The sequence below is a fragment of the Ranitomeya variabilis genome, chromosome 5 (assembly GCF_051348905.1).
Source record: "Ranitomeya variabilis isolate aRanVar5 chromosome 5, aRanVar5.hap1, whole genome shotgun sequence".
Lineage (NCBI taxonomy): Eukaryota > Metazoa > Chordata > Amphibia > Anura > Dendrobatidae > Ranitomeya > Ranitomeya variabilis.
The window spans coordinates 105,072,273-105,086,398 of NC_135236.1; the positions used below are offsets into that span (position 1 = coordinate 105,072,273).

At 42.6% G+C, this 14,126-nt stretch overlaps 1 protein-coding gene across 2 annotated transcripts in view; it reads right to left on the reverse strand.

The window, feature by feature from the left end:
* Positions 1–1,286: 1,286 nt before the first annotated feature.
* Positions 1,287–14,126, reverse strand: part of MXD1 (MAX dimerization protein 1) — a 40,941-nt gene continuing 28,101 nt past the window's right edge. The window contains exons 3-7 of one of the 2 annotated variants that reach the window (XM_077263093.1): positions 9,430–9,459; positions 7,674–7,788; positions 7,430–7,589; positions 5,327–5,537; positions 4,798–4,930 (exon numbers count right to left, since the gene is read on the reverse strand). In XM_077263093.1, coding sequence (XP_077119208.1) covers positions 5,344–5,537; positions 7,430–7,589; positions 7,674–7,788; positions 9,430–9,459 — 499 coding nt within the window. In that variant the 3' untranslated portion in view covers positions 4,798–4,930; positions 5,327–5,343. Of the gene's footprint in view, positions 5,538–7,429; positions 7,590–7,673; positions 7,789–9,429; positions 9,460–14,126 lie in introns of both variants that reach the window. The other variant, XM_077263092.1, reaches the window with a different exon arrangement.

Genomic DNA, 14,126 nt, shown 5'->3' on the forward strand with positions numbered 1-14,126 from the left:
GAACACATTCATGTCTGTCCACGAACGACTACATGTAGGTATATTGTCAAGGGGAAAAGCGTTTAGTCAAAAAAGCATTTGACCGCCAGCTCCAGAAGGTGTATAGGCACCGCTAGATTCAAGTTTTTTCCTAATCCATTGGTCATCAAGCCTAACCTGTAGAGAATGGTTAGCCAATCGTCCCACACTAAGAATACTGAATTCAGCTAGTTACTTGATAGTTAAGGACAAATTTTCTGAAGTCATGAAAAATAAAAGCATCTGTGGATATGTTCCCTTTTATCTTAAAAGCCTTAAATTCTCTTACACATCCCACACTGTACATGAAGGGTTTCGGTGCATTGTGTTATCTACAGACATTGTTTGATGTCGAGACATGAAAAGATAGAAATGGAACCTGGAATCTGAAGGTTTATTTCTGCCTATGTTATGTAAATAAAATGAAATATCTTCAAACGAAAGGAAAATAATTCAACCTTTGGGAGTTCTTGCACTACAAGAGGCACATCAGCTGGGTGGGTTTCACCATTATCGATACTCTGGATAGTGTGAGTAACTCCTGCGTCACCACTACATACAGATCAGAAAATTTGAGATTGGAATTTGAAATCAACCGTGGTACCATCAACTCACCAACTCCACTCCCCAGCTCCAAATCCATGGATACCTCAACTTTCTGCTATGCAAGGCATCATACAGAAGTGAGCACCAGCTAAATCAAGTCCTTTGACTCTTACGATACAAGTCCTGTTGTCCCTGAGAATGATTCTTGTCTAATAAATTTGGTAAATGGTTAAGGATTAAGGCAATGGGTAACCAAAGAGAATATTTCTTATTGAGATGGTAATAGGCAGCTGCAGAGTGATTGAGGTCTCCAAATGTTCATCAGGCCTACAATTCCAGAAGATCTCAATCCAAGATGGCAATTGGTAACCTCAATCACTCTGCAGGTGCCCAGTGTCCACCCAGCCTCCAATTCCAGAAGATCTCAATCCTAGATTGTAATTGGTAACCTCTCTCACTCTGCAGGTGCCCAATGTCCACCAAATCTCCAATTCCAGAAGATCTCAATCCTAGATTGTAATTGGTAACCTCTCTCACTCTGCAGGTGCCCAGTGTCCACCCAGCCTTCAATTCCAGAAGATCTCAATCCTAGATTGTAATTGGTAACCTCTCTCACTCTGCAGGTGCCCAATGTCCACCAAATCTCCAATTCCAGAAGATCTCAATCCTAGATTGTAATTGGTAACCTCTCTCACTCTGCAGGTGCCCAGTGTCCACCCAGCCTCCAATTCCAGAAGATCTCAATCCTAGATTGTAATTGGTAACCTCTCTCACTCTGCAGGTGCCCAATGTCCACCAAATCTCCAATTCCAGAAGATCTCAATCCAACATGGTAACTGGTAACCATACTCACTCTGCAGGTGCCTAATGCTCGCCAAGCCTCCAATTCCTAGATGGTAACTGGTAACCACACTTATTCTGTAGGTTGCCAATGTTCACCAAGCCTCCAATTCTACAATCCATCTCAATAACTACAAAACGTGCCTAATGTGCACCAAGACAGTTCCAGAATATTTTGATGTGATTAGTTTTGGGGTTATCTACTGTTTTATTAACAAACTCACACAATATAACATTGTACACAGAGTTGAAACATATAGAGAAAATAGGAAAACTATTGCCATTTTAAACTGGTCTTCTACATACAGAAGAGGCAGCCATATTGTAGAAGACTAAATCAATATTCCGTCTATCAATCCAACACAAAATTAGGGACATTAGTTGAATTGATAATCTGCATTCACGTGAATATTGCTTGAGCCCATACAATGGTTGCTGCCACACTATATAGGACTAAGTACTTAAATCGCAAAAAAATAATGCCTCAAACATCCCCTCCCCTAGCTGTATGAGATTCAGTGTAGTGTTTTTGATGGACACATTGGCACAGTTCTGGCGCTGTCACCCCTGAGCTTTTTCATGCTTTTACTGGAGTGTCGCGGGAGGTATGGTATTGCCGATTTTATACAGGGATGATAAACTTCTCTTAGAATAGCAGCAAAGATACTTTTTTTTCCTACAGCGTACTTATGGTATCGGTAACGGCATGATCTGCCGGTCAACTTGGCCATTTCAGCCTGGCACAGGAGTCCAAAATTATTCTACAAGGCCCTGTCAAGTGGATAGATTCGTAACCAAACCACCGTCGTTTCTTTAGCGCAAGGAAAAATAAATGAGAGTAGTTAAAAGGTGTGCGAAAGTCCCGTGTGTAAGAGAATACACTTATAATCTGCAGATAGAGATCTCTATTATATATTGATATACATACAAAAAAGTCTGGAGAACATTTATAAAAGCACAAAGTCATAAGAATCTCTAATACATTAGCTATACAAAACATGAATAAATAGATTTAATGTGATTTATTTACAACTAGGTGTGCTTTTTTTAGTAGCATAACTTAAATGTGTTCCTAAAAGGGTAAAAAAACAAAACAACAACAAAAAAAACCCCTCAAGCAGAGTCCATAATGTAGGAAGGATTGGAGGGAAAGCAGGCAGGAAAGAAACAAACAGATTGTGGACGCTTCAGACCCGAATTTTGTAAAATGTTCAGTCCCTGAATTGCTTTGCAAATATTCATAGAATACTTAGTCTGGAGTCACGTCATCCCGGTATTATTAGTTGGGCAAATGTTCCCGTAAGCCCTTTTACGCTGACCGTTGTGATGGCCCAATTCTGTACTAGTTGTGGTTGTGTGATTTCACTGAACCTTTAGTCATCAGACGCAACAACAGAGATTGAGGGAAAGATTAGGAAATCTGCAATGCTGGTTAATCTCAAATGTGGGATTTAGTTTTGAGATCGTAGAAGGAATAGAATACGGAAGAGGAAACAATACGTTGTTGGAAACACCAAGTGCTATTGTGAATACAATGGGCAAATGAACGATATGGAGTGAAGGCGAGAACCGACCATCTAGGTGAATGAAGAGTTAATATTACTCTAGATTATTGCTCCAGTGTCTGTGTGCATGCCCTCAGTATAAGGCCTAATATCAATAGGGGCACTAGCAACACAATATTTTACTCCTAGTATTAAGAGGAACCCAGGGGCAGTGTTCAAAAAAATGAAAAATCTGATTAATACGAAAAATTGAAGTTTGAGGGCTCCCAAATCTCCCAGACCTTTGTCTAGATTCAGGTCTGTAACATTTTGGTCTTGAGCTGAAGCAGATTTAAGACAATTTCACAAGTCCGATATTCATAGATCTTATCGGATTCTCATGAGGCTGTGGAGTTGGGGTCAGGAGACCCGTGGCCGGTCTGGTTACTGCAGCCTGTGCTCAGACCGTAAATATCGGACTTGGTACACTGACCTAAGCTGGAGTCCCCTGCCTGTCAGCCAGGACTGTGGAGACGGTAAGCCCAACCTCCGACTCAGACTCCTCAATTTCCATGACTCCGACTCCACCAAATTGGACTCAGACTCCAAAGTCCTGCTGTCAACACCATTTAAAAAGGCTGGGTATCTATGAAAATACATTGGTCTGGTATGTTTCAGCTGTCAAGACCAAATCTGGATCAGGCTTGTGCAGATAGTGAAGAAATTCAGAGTGGCGAAACTGCATTATCTCTGTCTCACAAGGTATGAGTAATCAGATTTTTCCAACAATGCATTGACAAGGAGAACACCTTTAAGAAAAAACATGGCTAGGAAAATAACAAAAGTGCTAGCCTAACCACTGGAAGTCTTTTCTCTTGACATATATAAGTGCAAGTCTTCCCTACTGCTCCCCTGTTTTATCCACTGCTGACCTATGGCCACAGATTCCAGGTTTGGTTACAAGAAATATATAGAACAAAAAAACATATAGAAAAAGCAAGACAATATTAGACCATGCACTCAAAGCACTAAACAATTCTTGTTCATCTTTCTAAGAGGTAGAAAATAAAAATGCCCCAACAGAAAGAAAAAACACAAAATTACGCTTGGGGTAAATCTACGCGGTAGCAACTGCTGGGGGTAGTAGATGTCCACACTAGTTAAAAAGATTTTTGCAAAATGGTTGTAAAAACCTGTGTCCAAAAACACTGAGTTTTCAAGCGAAGAAACAAGATTGCCTTTGTACTGAGCGCTCTCTGAATGGATTTAGGTCTTCAGGGGATAGATTTTGGAGACAAAAATTACAACAACAACAAAAAAAAAAAACACACAACAAAAACAAATAATCAATGGCATGAGGTTTAAATGTACTGCTTGCAGCCATGTGGCTAACTAAAGGAACAAAGTGTGGCTGTCCAGATGTTTTGATTGACACGTCCCAGCCTACCCTGACGGTCATTGATTGTCAAGACCTTCTGAGACTTTTGGTTTCCACACACCTGGACCACCATATATTGCCCCTGGATAACATGCCGGATTCGGGAACAGTAACTGATTTCTAATTAATAAGTCCATATTAATGAAGTACTGCTAAATAAAAACAAGGCAGACACCAACAACCTAAAAAAAAGGGGAAATCAAAGCATAACAGTTGACAAAAAAAAAAAAAAGTGGCTTTACAGATCTTCCAGAAGAGCCGGAGAGGTCCAGCTTTGTGTTTCTTTAGAGTGTGCTGGGTTCAATGCAACATTAGGTGCGCGAATTTGTGAAAATAAAATCTATCAATATATATATCATCTGTATTAGCAGCATTCTCACTGTTCTCAGCCAGAATCACTGAATAGAGACCTCAGTGTCCCCTCTTCTGTAGCCTCCTGGCAGCTTCTGATTGGATAATATAAGAGCTGTAAACTGAAGCCTTGCAGCGGTGCAAGACGCTTTCGACATAAATCCTTCATACCGCTCCCAGATGTGGATTCCAGGTGATGCAAGAAACTGTCCGAGTTGCAGGGAGATGGCAGAACATCTGTGCTTGGTCAGATCTAGTGGGTGGAGATGACAGATGCAGAAGGTGAGCGCGCACACTCGCCTCCACATTTGCAACAATCCTTCCCACCGCTGCATTGTTGCACCTCTTGTACATAAATATATTTTTTCTATTTGAGTGCTTCGTGTGTTTCTGGAATGTAGTCTCCTGGAGGACAATGGCGGATGGGATAGCGTGTGACTTAAAATGTAAACTGACACCCACATACCTCTCAGGAGCTCTAGGGGAAGGGAAGCAACAAACAGAGCCGGGAGTCGGAGTGGGCATTTTTTTTTTACGTGCAAGATTATGGTGTGAATGCAGTCACTAGATAAGACCGTCTCCGATGTGGGAGCACTGGGGAGGAGAGTGAGGAATTGCTGGGACACTTGACAGCTCCCCCTCCCCGCACCTTCTCTTACAGATGGTTTATAGGGTAACACTGGCTTTAGGATTGTCTTGTAGTTCTATCCTTTTAATTCCCGCACTGGAATAACCTTCGTCACTGCAAATACTCTGCAGGCTTCCCCGCTCGTCCAAGTCACTGGCACTGCTACTGCTACTGCTCCAGTCCAGGTCTGCTGTTAAATAGTCTGTGCTTTCCACATCCACGTCAATCTCTTCTGTGGGGAAAGAAATATACACATTTAATGAATATTATAAAGGCTTCACACAGCATTTATTGCGTTTCCTCTCCACCTCATGCTAATACACAAGCTGCAGCTGCATCCCCTTCCTCCCAGTCTTCAAACTACTAGTCTCTAAACATGTACACAACCTGCGATCAGAGAATAGGGAAGTACAGGTTGCAAGAAGGTGAAGAAGATGCAACTTCCCTTTGGTAGAAAACATTACAAGTTCTCACGTATTCACACGTACTGCCTAATTATGCAAACAGGGTTGGTAAAACGATAAGGACTCTTCCTTTTCCTATGAACAAACATGTTAGAAATTGACTTACGAAATATAAAAACTATGTGTATGGGGACTACACACTACTATATGGAGTGAAGTAGTGGGACACCTCCACATTACACCTATAGGAGCTTTTTGACCTCCGATTCTAAAGCCAAATACATTAATATGGAGTTGGTCCTCCACACCCCTACTCTCAGTAGCTACAACAGCTCCCACTCTTCTGGGAAGTCTTTCTTAAAAAAAACTTTGGTGGTGTCTGTGGGAATTTTTGCACATTCACCCCAAAGGGCATGTGTGAGGTCAGACACTGATGTTGGAGAAGACGACCAGGCTCACAATCGTCTAGTTTATTCCAAAGGTTTTATATGGGGTTGACGTCAGGACTGTGTGTGGCCGGTCATGTTCTTCCACACCAAACTCCCCTCAACCATGGCTTTATGGACCTTGTGCACAAGCTAATACATAAAACGGCCTTCCCAAACCATTCCCAATAAGTTGGGAGGTCCAATTGTCAAAAATGTAAAGTATGCTGAAGAATTAAGATTTCCCTTCACTGGTATTAGGGGGCCTAGACGACCCCTGAAAGACAACCCTAGATTATCTTCCACAAAAATTTACACTTGGCACAATGCAGTGAGGCAGGTAACGTTCTCCTGGATTCACCAAGCCCAGACTGGTCCATAAGATGCCAGATAGAGGAGTGATTGATCACTCTACAGAAAATGTTTCCACTGCTCCAGACTCCAGTCATGGCAGCTTTACACCACTCTATCCGACACTTGGCATTGTGCTTGGTGATGTGAGGTTTGCAAGCAGCTGCTCAGCCATGACAACGCTTCCTGCACACCATTTACACAGGTTAAAGGCTCAGGCGTTTTATTATCTGCAGTTATCTGGTCAGCAGAGTGTTGGTGACTTATGTACTATGTCCCTCAGCACTTGGTGACCCCGCTCTGTAACCTTACATGGTCTCCACTTCATGGCAGAGTTGCTGAGGTTCCTTCCACTTTTTTATGATACCACTGACAGGTGATGGTGGAATATCTAGGTGGGAGTCACATTACATCACTGACGTCCTGTCACAGGACAGCGCTGGTATCCGTGAGCTCTGTAGAGCCAGCCACAAGGGTTAGGAACGGCAGTCGGCATGGTGTGGGCAATGGGTCTGACCAGGGCCGGACTGGCCATCTGGCAAATACCAGAAGGGCCTGTCTGGTCATGGGCCACCTTGTCTGCTACGTTGTTAACAGAATCAATGTTCTCAAGACAGCCATATTGTTAAGAGTTGTGATGAAGCACAAAGTTGCTGACTCCATCACTTACCACAGCAGGCCACGGGTATCATTAGAAATATTGGTCTTGTAGTAAATCTTGCTTTACTCCATCCAGGGTAATATTAGTTATCTGGTGCTTGGGGATAGTGACAGCATGGGCCTATGTGATTTCAAATGCCAGGGCTGAATTTCAGTCCCAGTCCGTACCTGGGTCTGAATGAATAACCTGACGTCACTGATTAGAGGGGTCTCCCAATACTTCTCCATCTAGTGTTATGGTTGATGTTTAAAGAGAGGAATTCATGAGATTTGAGAGCACTCACCTCGATCAGAATCCGACCTCTCGGAGGACACAGCTGATCCTATACTGTCCATTCTTATTCTTTCCACTCCAAATTTTTCTAGCTGCCTTTTTAAGTGTCGCTGCTCCCGCTGCAGCTGCTCTATTTGGTGCAGTGACTTTCGGTCACAATCTTCAAGTTTCTATAGAAGACAAAGCAAGTAAGATTACACAGGGCAAAGCATCGCTACACGGCACAGACTGGCCTGGCCCCTGATTAGCCTCACCTTTATGTGCAACTTTGCTCTTGTTAAGAGACTTAGCGTGGTATGTCTGTTAGATTCAGGACCTAAGGGGACCAATACTTTTAGCTTTTCCAGACATAGCCGCAAATGAGCTCTCCTGTGGAAGAAAACACAACAGTAAAGTGGAGTTAGTAACCTAAACCAGACTGACCACTGGGCATTAGGACTATAGCCATCCGCCGATAAAAGGATTATATTTTGTATCGCACTGAACTTTATCTCCCAAGTCTTAAGGGGGTAGTCCAGGACTTTACCTATCTATGGGGACGGGATACTTGGCACCCCCGCGGATCAGCTACTCCTGATGCAGACGGCGGTCGGAACAGCTCAGTTGCGAATCTGCACAGCTAGCTCTGCAGCCGGGTCCTGCATATCTGCACCCTATTCAAACCAATTGGGGGTCGGATATGTAGAACTTGGTCACAGCTATTATTTTGTAGACCGAGATGTGCAGCTCCACAACTGAGCAGTACCGTCCGCATCGGGAGTGGCTAATCGGAGGGTTTGCCAGACATTGTACCTCAACTAGTCAGACACTGATTATCCATCCTAAAGACCGTCCATTTATGTTAAAGTCCCAGACAACCTCTTCAAGTTTCAGAACACTTTGTGTAGAATTATTTTACATGCGTGCTTAGAATTATGGTCCAGAGTTTAGAGTTCAGATACAGAGCTCCAAATTCCCTATATAAGACACAGGAGGTAATTAACGGCTTCTTGCAAATACCACTGGACGGAGTGTAATGCATACTGGTTGCCCGTGGGGCTCAATAACACAACTGTATGCAGCAAGCTCCAAAGCACCATCTAGTGGTGGCTGCAGGGAGAGAAACAAAACTCCACAATAACATGAAGTTGTTCAAAGACCTTCATAAAGAGCACAATCTACCAACACAATGGATGGTTGGCCTAAAAAAATGGCATGAGCAGCTTTTTAATCTTTAAAAACTTGACAAAAAAAAAATGTTTACTTCTTTTCTTTTAGACTAAGCAATTCTTAAAGAGGTTGTCCAGGCATATAATATTGATAATTTATCCTTGGAATTTGTCATCAATATCAGATTGGTGGGGGTCTCACATTGGCACCCCTATAGATTAGCCGATTTAGTAGCAGATTTGCGGCACATTAAATGGAGCAGCGCTGTTGAGCTCAGGTTAATGTTTGCTGTATATCTGTCCACCACCGGAGCAACTCATATTGGCTGATTGGTATTGAGTCAGGTGTCGGACCCTCTTAAATAGAGGAGCTTATCCTAACGACAGGTCCTCGATATTATATGCCCGGACTTCCCCTTTAATTGCTCTTAAGAGCCATCAATTCAACAAAGACAGACGTCTTGTCACATTATTCTAAAATAATCTGGAAAATTCCTACTGTACAAACACAATGTACGATGTGAACAAAACCACTGTGTTACTGTAGAAACTAGACCCTGTACATCAACTTTTTTGAAGTAGGGAAATGCGACAAGTCTACACCATAATTATAGCAATTACCAGGGTGGAGTGGAACTGGAAAACGACTAAAAACAAAAACATCAATACAAGCACAAAAATAGACCTGTAATGACTCAAACAGAGAATCGGGTGATAATTGAGACACTGCGGCCCCGCACTAAAGCCACCGGTGAGGACTTAACCAAACAATAAGGAAGAGGTGATGGAAAGGGCTCCTGTAAGGAGACATGGCCACGGCACGGAGGGAGAATAAACCAGCATGGAAAGAGACTGGACCTACCTGTTCTTCTCCATTTCATTATGGGTTGATCTGAAATGCAAAAAATAACCAATGAATTAGTCACATCCGCTCTAATATTAGGCTTACACAGTCATTTAAATATAAGAAACGTGGCCTTGTTAAAAGGCAGAGCTGGATTACTGTCAGGGAGACGAGCAGAGCGCCGTGTGGGTGCACCCATTACTACGGGAGTAAAGCACTTGGGTTTCTAGGTGGAATCACAATTATAATCCAGGTTGAGCAGAGACGTACGCCAGAGTCTTCTTCAGTAATACAATGTTGCTTTTGGATCAGGTATGTATTAGTCCTTAAGCCCCATACACATTAGACTAATGTCCGACGCACTGGCCAATATGGACGGGTTTGGCCAACACTTAGGTGTATGGGGGCACAAGCCGACTGATTGTCGGGGGGAGATGGTGATCGGGTCTGTCCAATGTCAGGGTGCCGAACGTTTTGCTCTCCTGAAGATAAACCACCGACAGACATCGAGAATACAGGTGAGCTCGGCCGAACGAGCGCTCCAATATGGGAGACACAGCCGAGAGGACTGTCGGCCGAACGATCATGGAGATGACAGTCATCAGATGGGTATAGCGGGATAAGGCTTGCGGATGCTACCACGGGTGGTCTGGTGACTACAAACACTTGTGCGAGGCAAGATGGTCACTGGAAGTACTCGTGAAACAAGGAACAAGAACATTATGGCTATGAACGATCGTGTTAAGGAGAAGCCTAAGATTAAGTTGGTTTTTTTTTTAACCCCTCTCCTGGGTCCAGTACAGAGTCTCCACCGCTGCTCCCAAAAGGTGTATGTTACTGACTGCAGCGTTGTTAGTGCTGCAGACAATAACGGAGCGGATGTCAGCACTGGAGACAGACACCGGGCGTAGCACAGAAACTCAGTGTTGGACTCGGGGAGAGTGAGTAAACCACATGCTCTTTTATAACAAACTGGAGTTTGGGGAAAGGGATATTCTCAGACCGAAAAAACCCTTTAAAAACGCCCACAGGGAAATTTGGTGGAATATTCCTTGAAGGAGAAATTTAGTTCTTTAATACTGGGAGAATAACTAGAAAAAAAAAAAAAAAAGTATGAACTGGGATATAAACTGCTGTGCTTGCAGCATGTAAGTGCATGTTCACACTGGCCGCTGAACAGAAAAAAACAAAAACAAAACAGCAATAGTGCATTAAAATAATATACTTCCGGTACTTAACATGTTTTTGATCACAAAAATGCAAAAGCCATCCCACCACTTCACAGTGACCCTACTGGGAGACCGATTCGTGTCCACCGGCTGGCCCCGTCCTTCTCAGCCCTTATCCACATGCATGGCACTTGACAGACAGTGAGGTTTTTAATATTAGAGTTAGGACTGTCCCAAGTAGGTCACCGTGAAGTGGTGGGATGGCTTTGTTTTTTTGTAATCAAAAAACATGTTAACCAAGTACCGTATATTATTTTCATGCTGTTTATTTATTTACTGCAGGATATTCAATCATTAGGTTTGTCTTTTCTTTTTTCTTCGGGAGTATAACTTTGTAACAGGAGGGTAAATAAAAGTAAGTAAATAAAAAAACCTAACTAACATTGTTAAAATCAGTTTAACAACAATAAATAAGAAAAGTCTTCTTTAAAGATGTGGTGTATTTTCTGAGAAAAACTTTGGAGGCAAACTTTTAGCCACTTTTGAAGCCCCCAAATTCTGCACTGGTGCCTCAATTTGAGTTCCGCCCCTCTTCCAGTTCTGGAAGCTTCAGTTTGACCCAAGTAGACCTTCCTCCATCTCTCGGTGTCTTGGTGAGGTGTATGAAGGGGCTAGCTGTCTTGTTTAATTCATTAGGTATGCCAGCGCCCTAAATCACAAGTCATTAGAAGGTGGAGAAGGAAGCTCTCCAGCAGTGTGGGAACAGCAATGGAAGTGAAGCTTCCTGGAACCATGAGAGGAGGTATGAAACGGCCCAAGTGTGTAGTACCAATAAGGAAAGCTACTTTAGTACATTATTCAAACTTGGACCACAACCAAAGAACTTTTCATGCCAATAAGAGAACTTCTTAAAGCATCAGGAAAAAAAAAGCAGCTGAGCCTGCGAAATAATTAGGATGCAGCAGCATTCAATGGGGCGCTACAACCCTTTCATTCTGGCAATATGATGACAGAGGGCCTATGTTTAGGCAATCAATGTTTAAGATCTGAATAATCCTTTTAATGACAGTAGTTGGATGAAAACTAGAAACTCAGTGTTGTTCCAAACCCCACAACTTATGAGGACCTCAAACATTTTGCATCGTAAATGGATTATAGAGCATTACATAGCTACACTAAAGCTCATCACTCACATTAGTCTAAAGTTGAGCAAAATGGACAATTTCAACCAAAATTATCATTATTTCCTAGCTGCCCAGTGACAGACCGTCAGCATGTGGAGCCCTGTAGACCAGGTTTCAAATGTTTGTTCTAAATGATCAATAGTTTATCTTTTCCCTGTGTCATTGAACATTTGTTGCCAATGTGGACTAAAGTGTGTAGCCATGTAACGGTCATCTTTCAGCCCAACTAATGTGAATGGCCACCATAAGGGATGGACTGCATATACTCTAGTAAAAGTGTGCACATTTCTTAGAAGCTACAGTAGAAGCAGCTGTAAACTGACTTCCAGGTGATAACGGGGCGCCATGTGGCCTTCTCCAAATATCTGGCTTGACCCAACATGTACATTGCAATCACCGACTGGGGTATAGGTATCAAAATGGATTCAAAATAAGGCCTCAGACATACCACACTGATGTGTGCAGACCCCAGGTGTCACGTGGATGCCTAACGAGAGTTTTCTCCTACAGCTTAGAAACTGGAGAATAATTGCTTCGTATGGACAATAAGGTCACATTTTCATCGTTTTAAAAACAATATGGAGTAAATCATCAGGGCACGTTTTAATCACTGAATTCAGGGTTTTCACCCAGTCCCAATGCCATAGGTGTATAACATCGAGCCCTTGGCCATGACGTCTGCCTTTACTGACAAGTCTGACAGAATGGCTCATTGTAAAGATCTCACAGATACTAACGCGGTCCTTTAAATTGAACATCACTGGTGTTATAAGTGGGATCATGAAAACTCTTCACTCCTAAATATTCTAAGATCTACTGAGAGTGGTATTACTGAGAAGTGGAAACAATTAGGAACCACAGGCACAAAGTGAAGATGGTGTAACGTTATAGAGCGCTGAGGAGAAGAGGGCATAAAAGGCAAGAATACAGTGGGTGTGAGAGTTACACGTTCCATTGCATCAGGTATGGTTGTGGGGTCTATACATAAATGACCAGACTCTTATTAATCAGTAAACCAAGCACCATCACCTAGCTACCTGTATACCACTCCATTACAATATTGCAATTACAATAAAGGAGAAACATAGGAGTTTTATGGTAGAAAAAGCTTATAACAAATCTTTATTAACATAATCACACATATATTGACAAACCATTTTTAAAAGATATGATGGTAAAGGACACCAACGAGCAACATACAGCACCATGTAAATATGAACGTCCAACAAAAGGGACCAAAAGTGTGAGGTAAATAGCCCTATCCAATAGTGTGTCCAAACATATCCCCTCAAGACCTCTAGAGGGAGGACAACACAAATTCTGTCCCAATGGTTAATGCATGCTAATGTCCACAGGAGGGATAAGACTATGGGCTTTGTTTCAGAGGTTGGCCACGAATGAGCTAATTTGGTATTGAAGAACATGATTGGCCACACAGAGTCCTGACCTCAACCCACCAAACACCCATGGGATGAACTAGAACGATTGTAAGTCTGGTCCTCTTCTCCACATCAATGTCAGGCCTCTGAATGGGCAAAAATTCCCACAGCCACCACAAAAATCTTGCAGAAAGTCTTCCCAGAAGAGTGGGAACTGTTATACTTGCAGAGGGATGAGCAACTCCATATTAACGTCTATGGATTTGGAGTGAGATGTCAAAAAACAAGCACCTGTAGGTGTGATGTGGAGGTGTTCCAATAACTTTGTCTACATAGTGCAGGGATTAAAAACAATAGGTAACACATGTTTGTGATGTGGAAGATTCAGCAGCATCGGTTACCCATTCAGCGAATGCCCCACCCTGCCCCTTCCCCAAATTATCATATGAATCACCATTTAATGATGGTGTTTTCAGATCAATAGCCCTCAAGGCTGAGTCAAATGTCCTATCCCAACAACAAAGTCTAAATCCAAACCCAGAAGACCTTTTTGTGTGCGGTCAGCACCAATAACAAGGCTCAAGACATAAGGACTCAAGATGTCTGACATGGTTACGCTATGTTAATAGTATCTGCAGCAGTGCAGAATTTGTGACATCCAGATGAACAGGTGAAGAGAAACGCTGGCACAGACAGATGCAGGGTGCACAATGGCTTATCACAGATGAGAATATATTGACGACGTGAAAGGTATTATTGTCACAGATAGATGACCTTCCCTGTAAATGTTATCAGAGGAACAGGTCAGGCTGATCCTAAACACGTGATCTTTGGTGCAGCATCAGTATCCAACACTTAAAATAACACAATCTCACATGTATAAAAGGGCAAGATCATTTACAGATATTCAAAACTGCATTGCAATACTGCAGCTCGTCACTTCAAGGAGTCCAAAAAGATCAAACAATGATGGATAGGCCGAC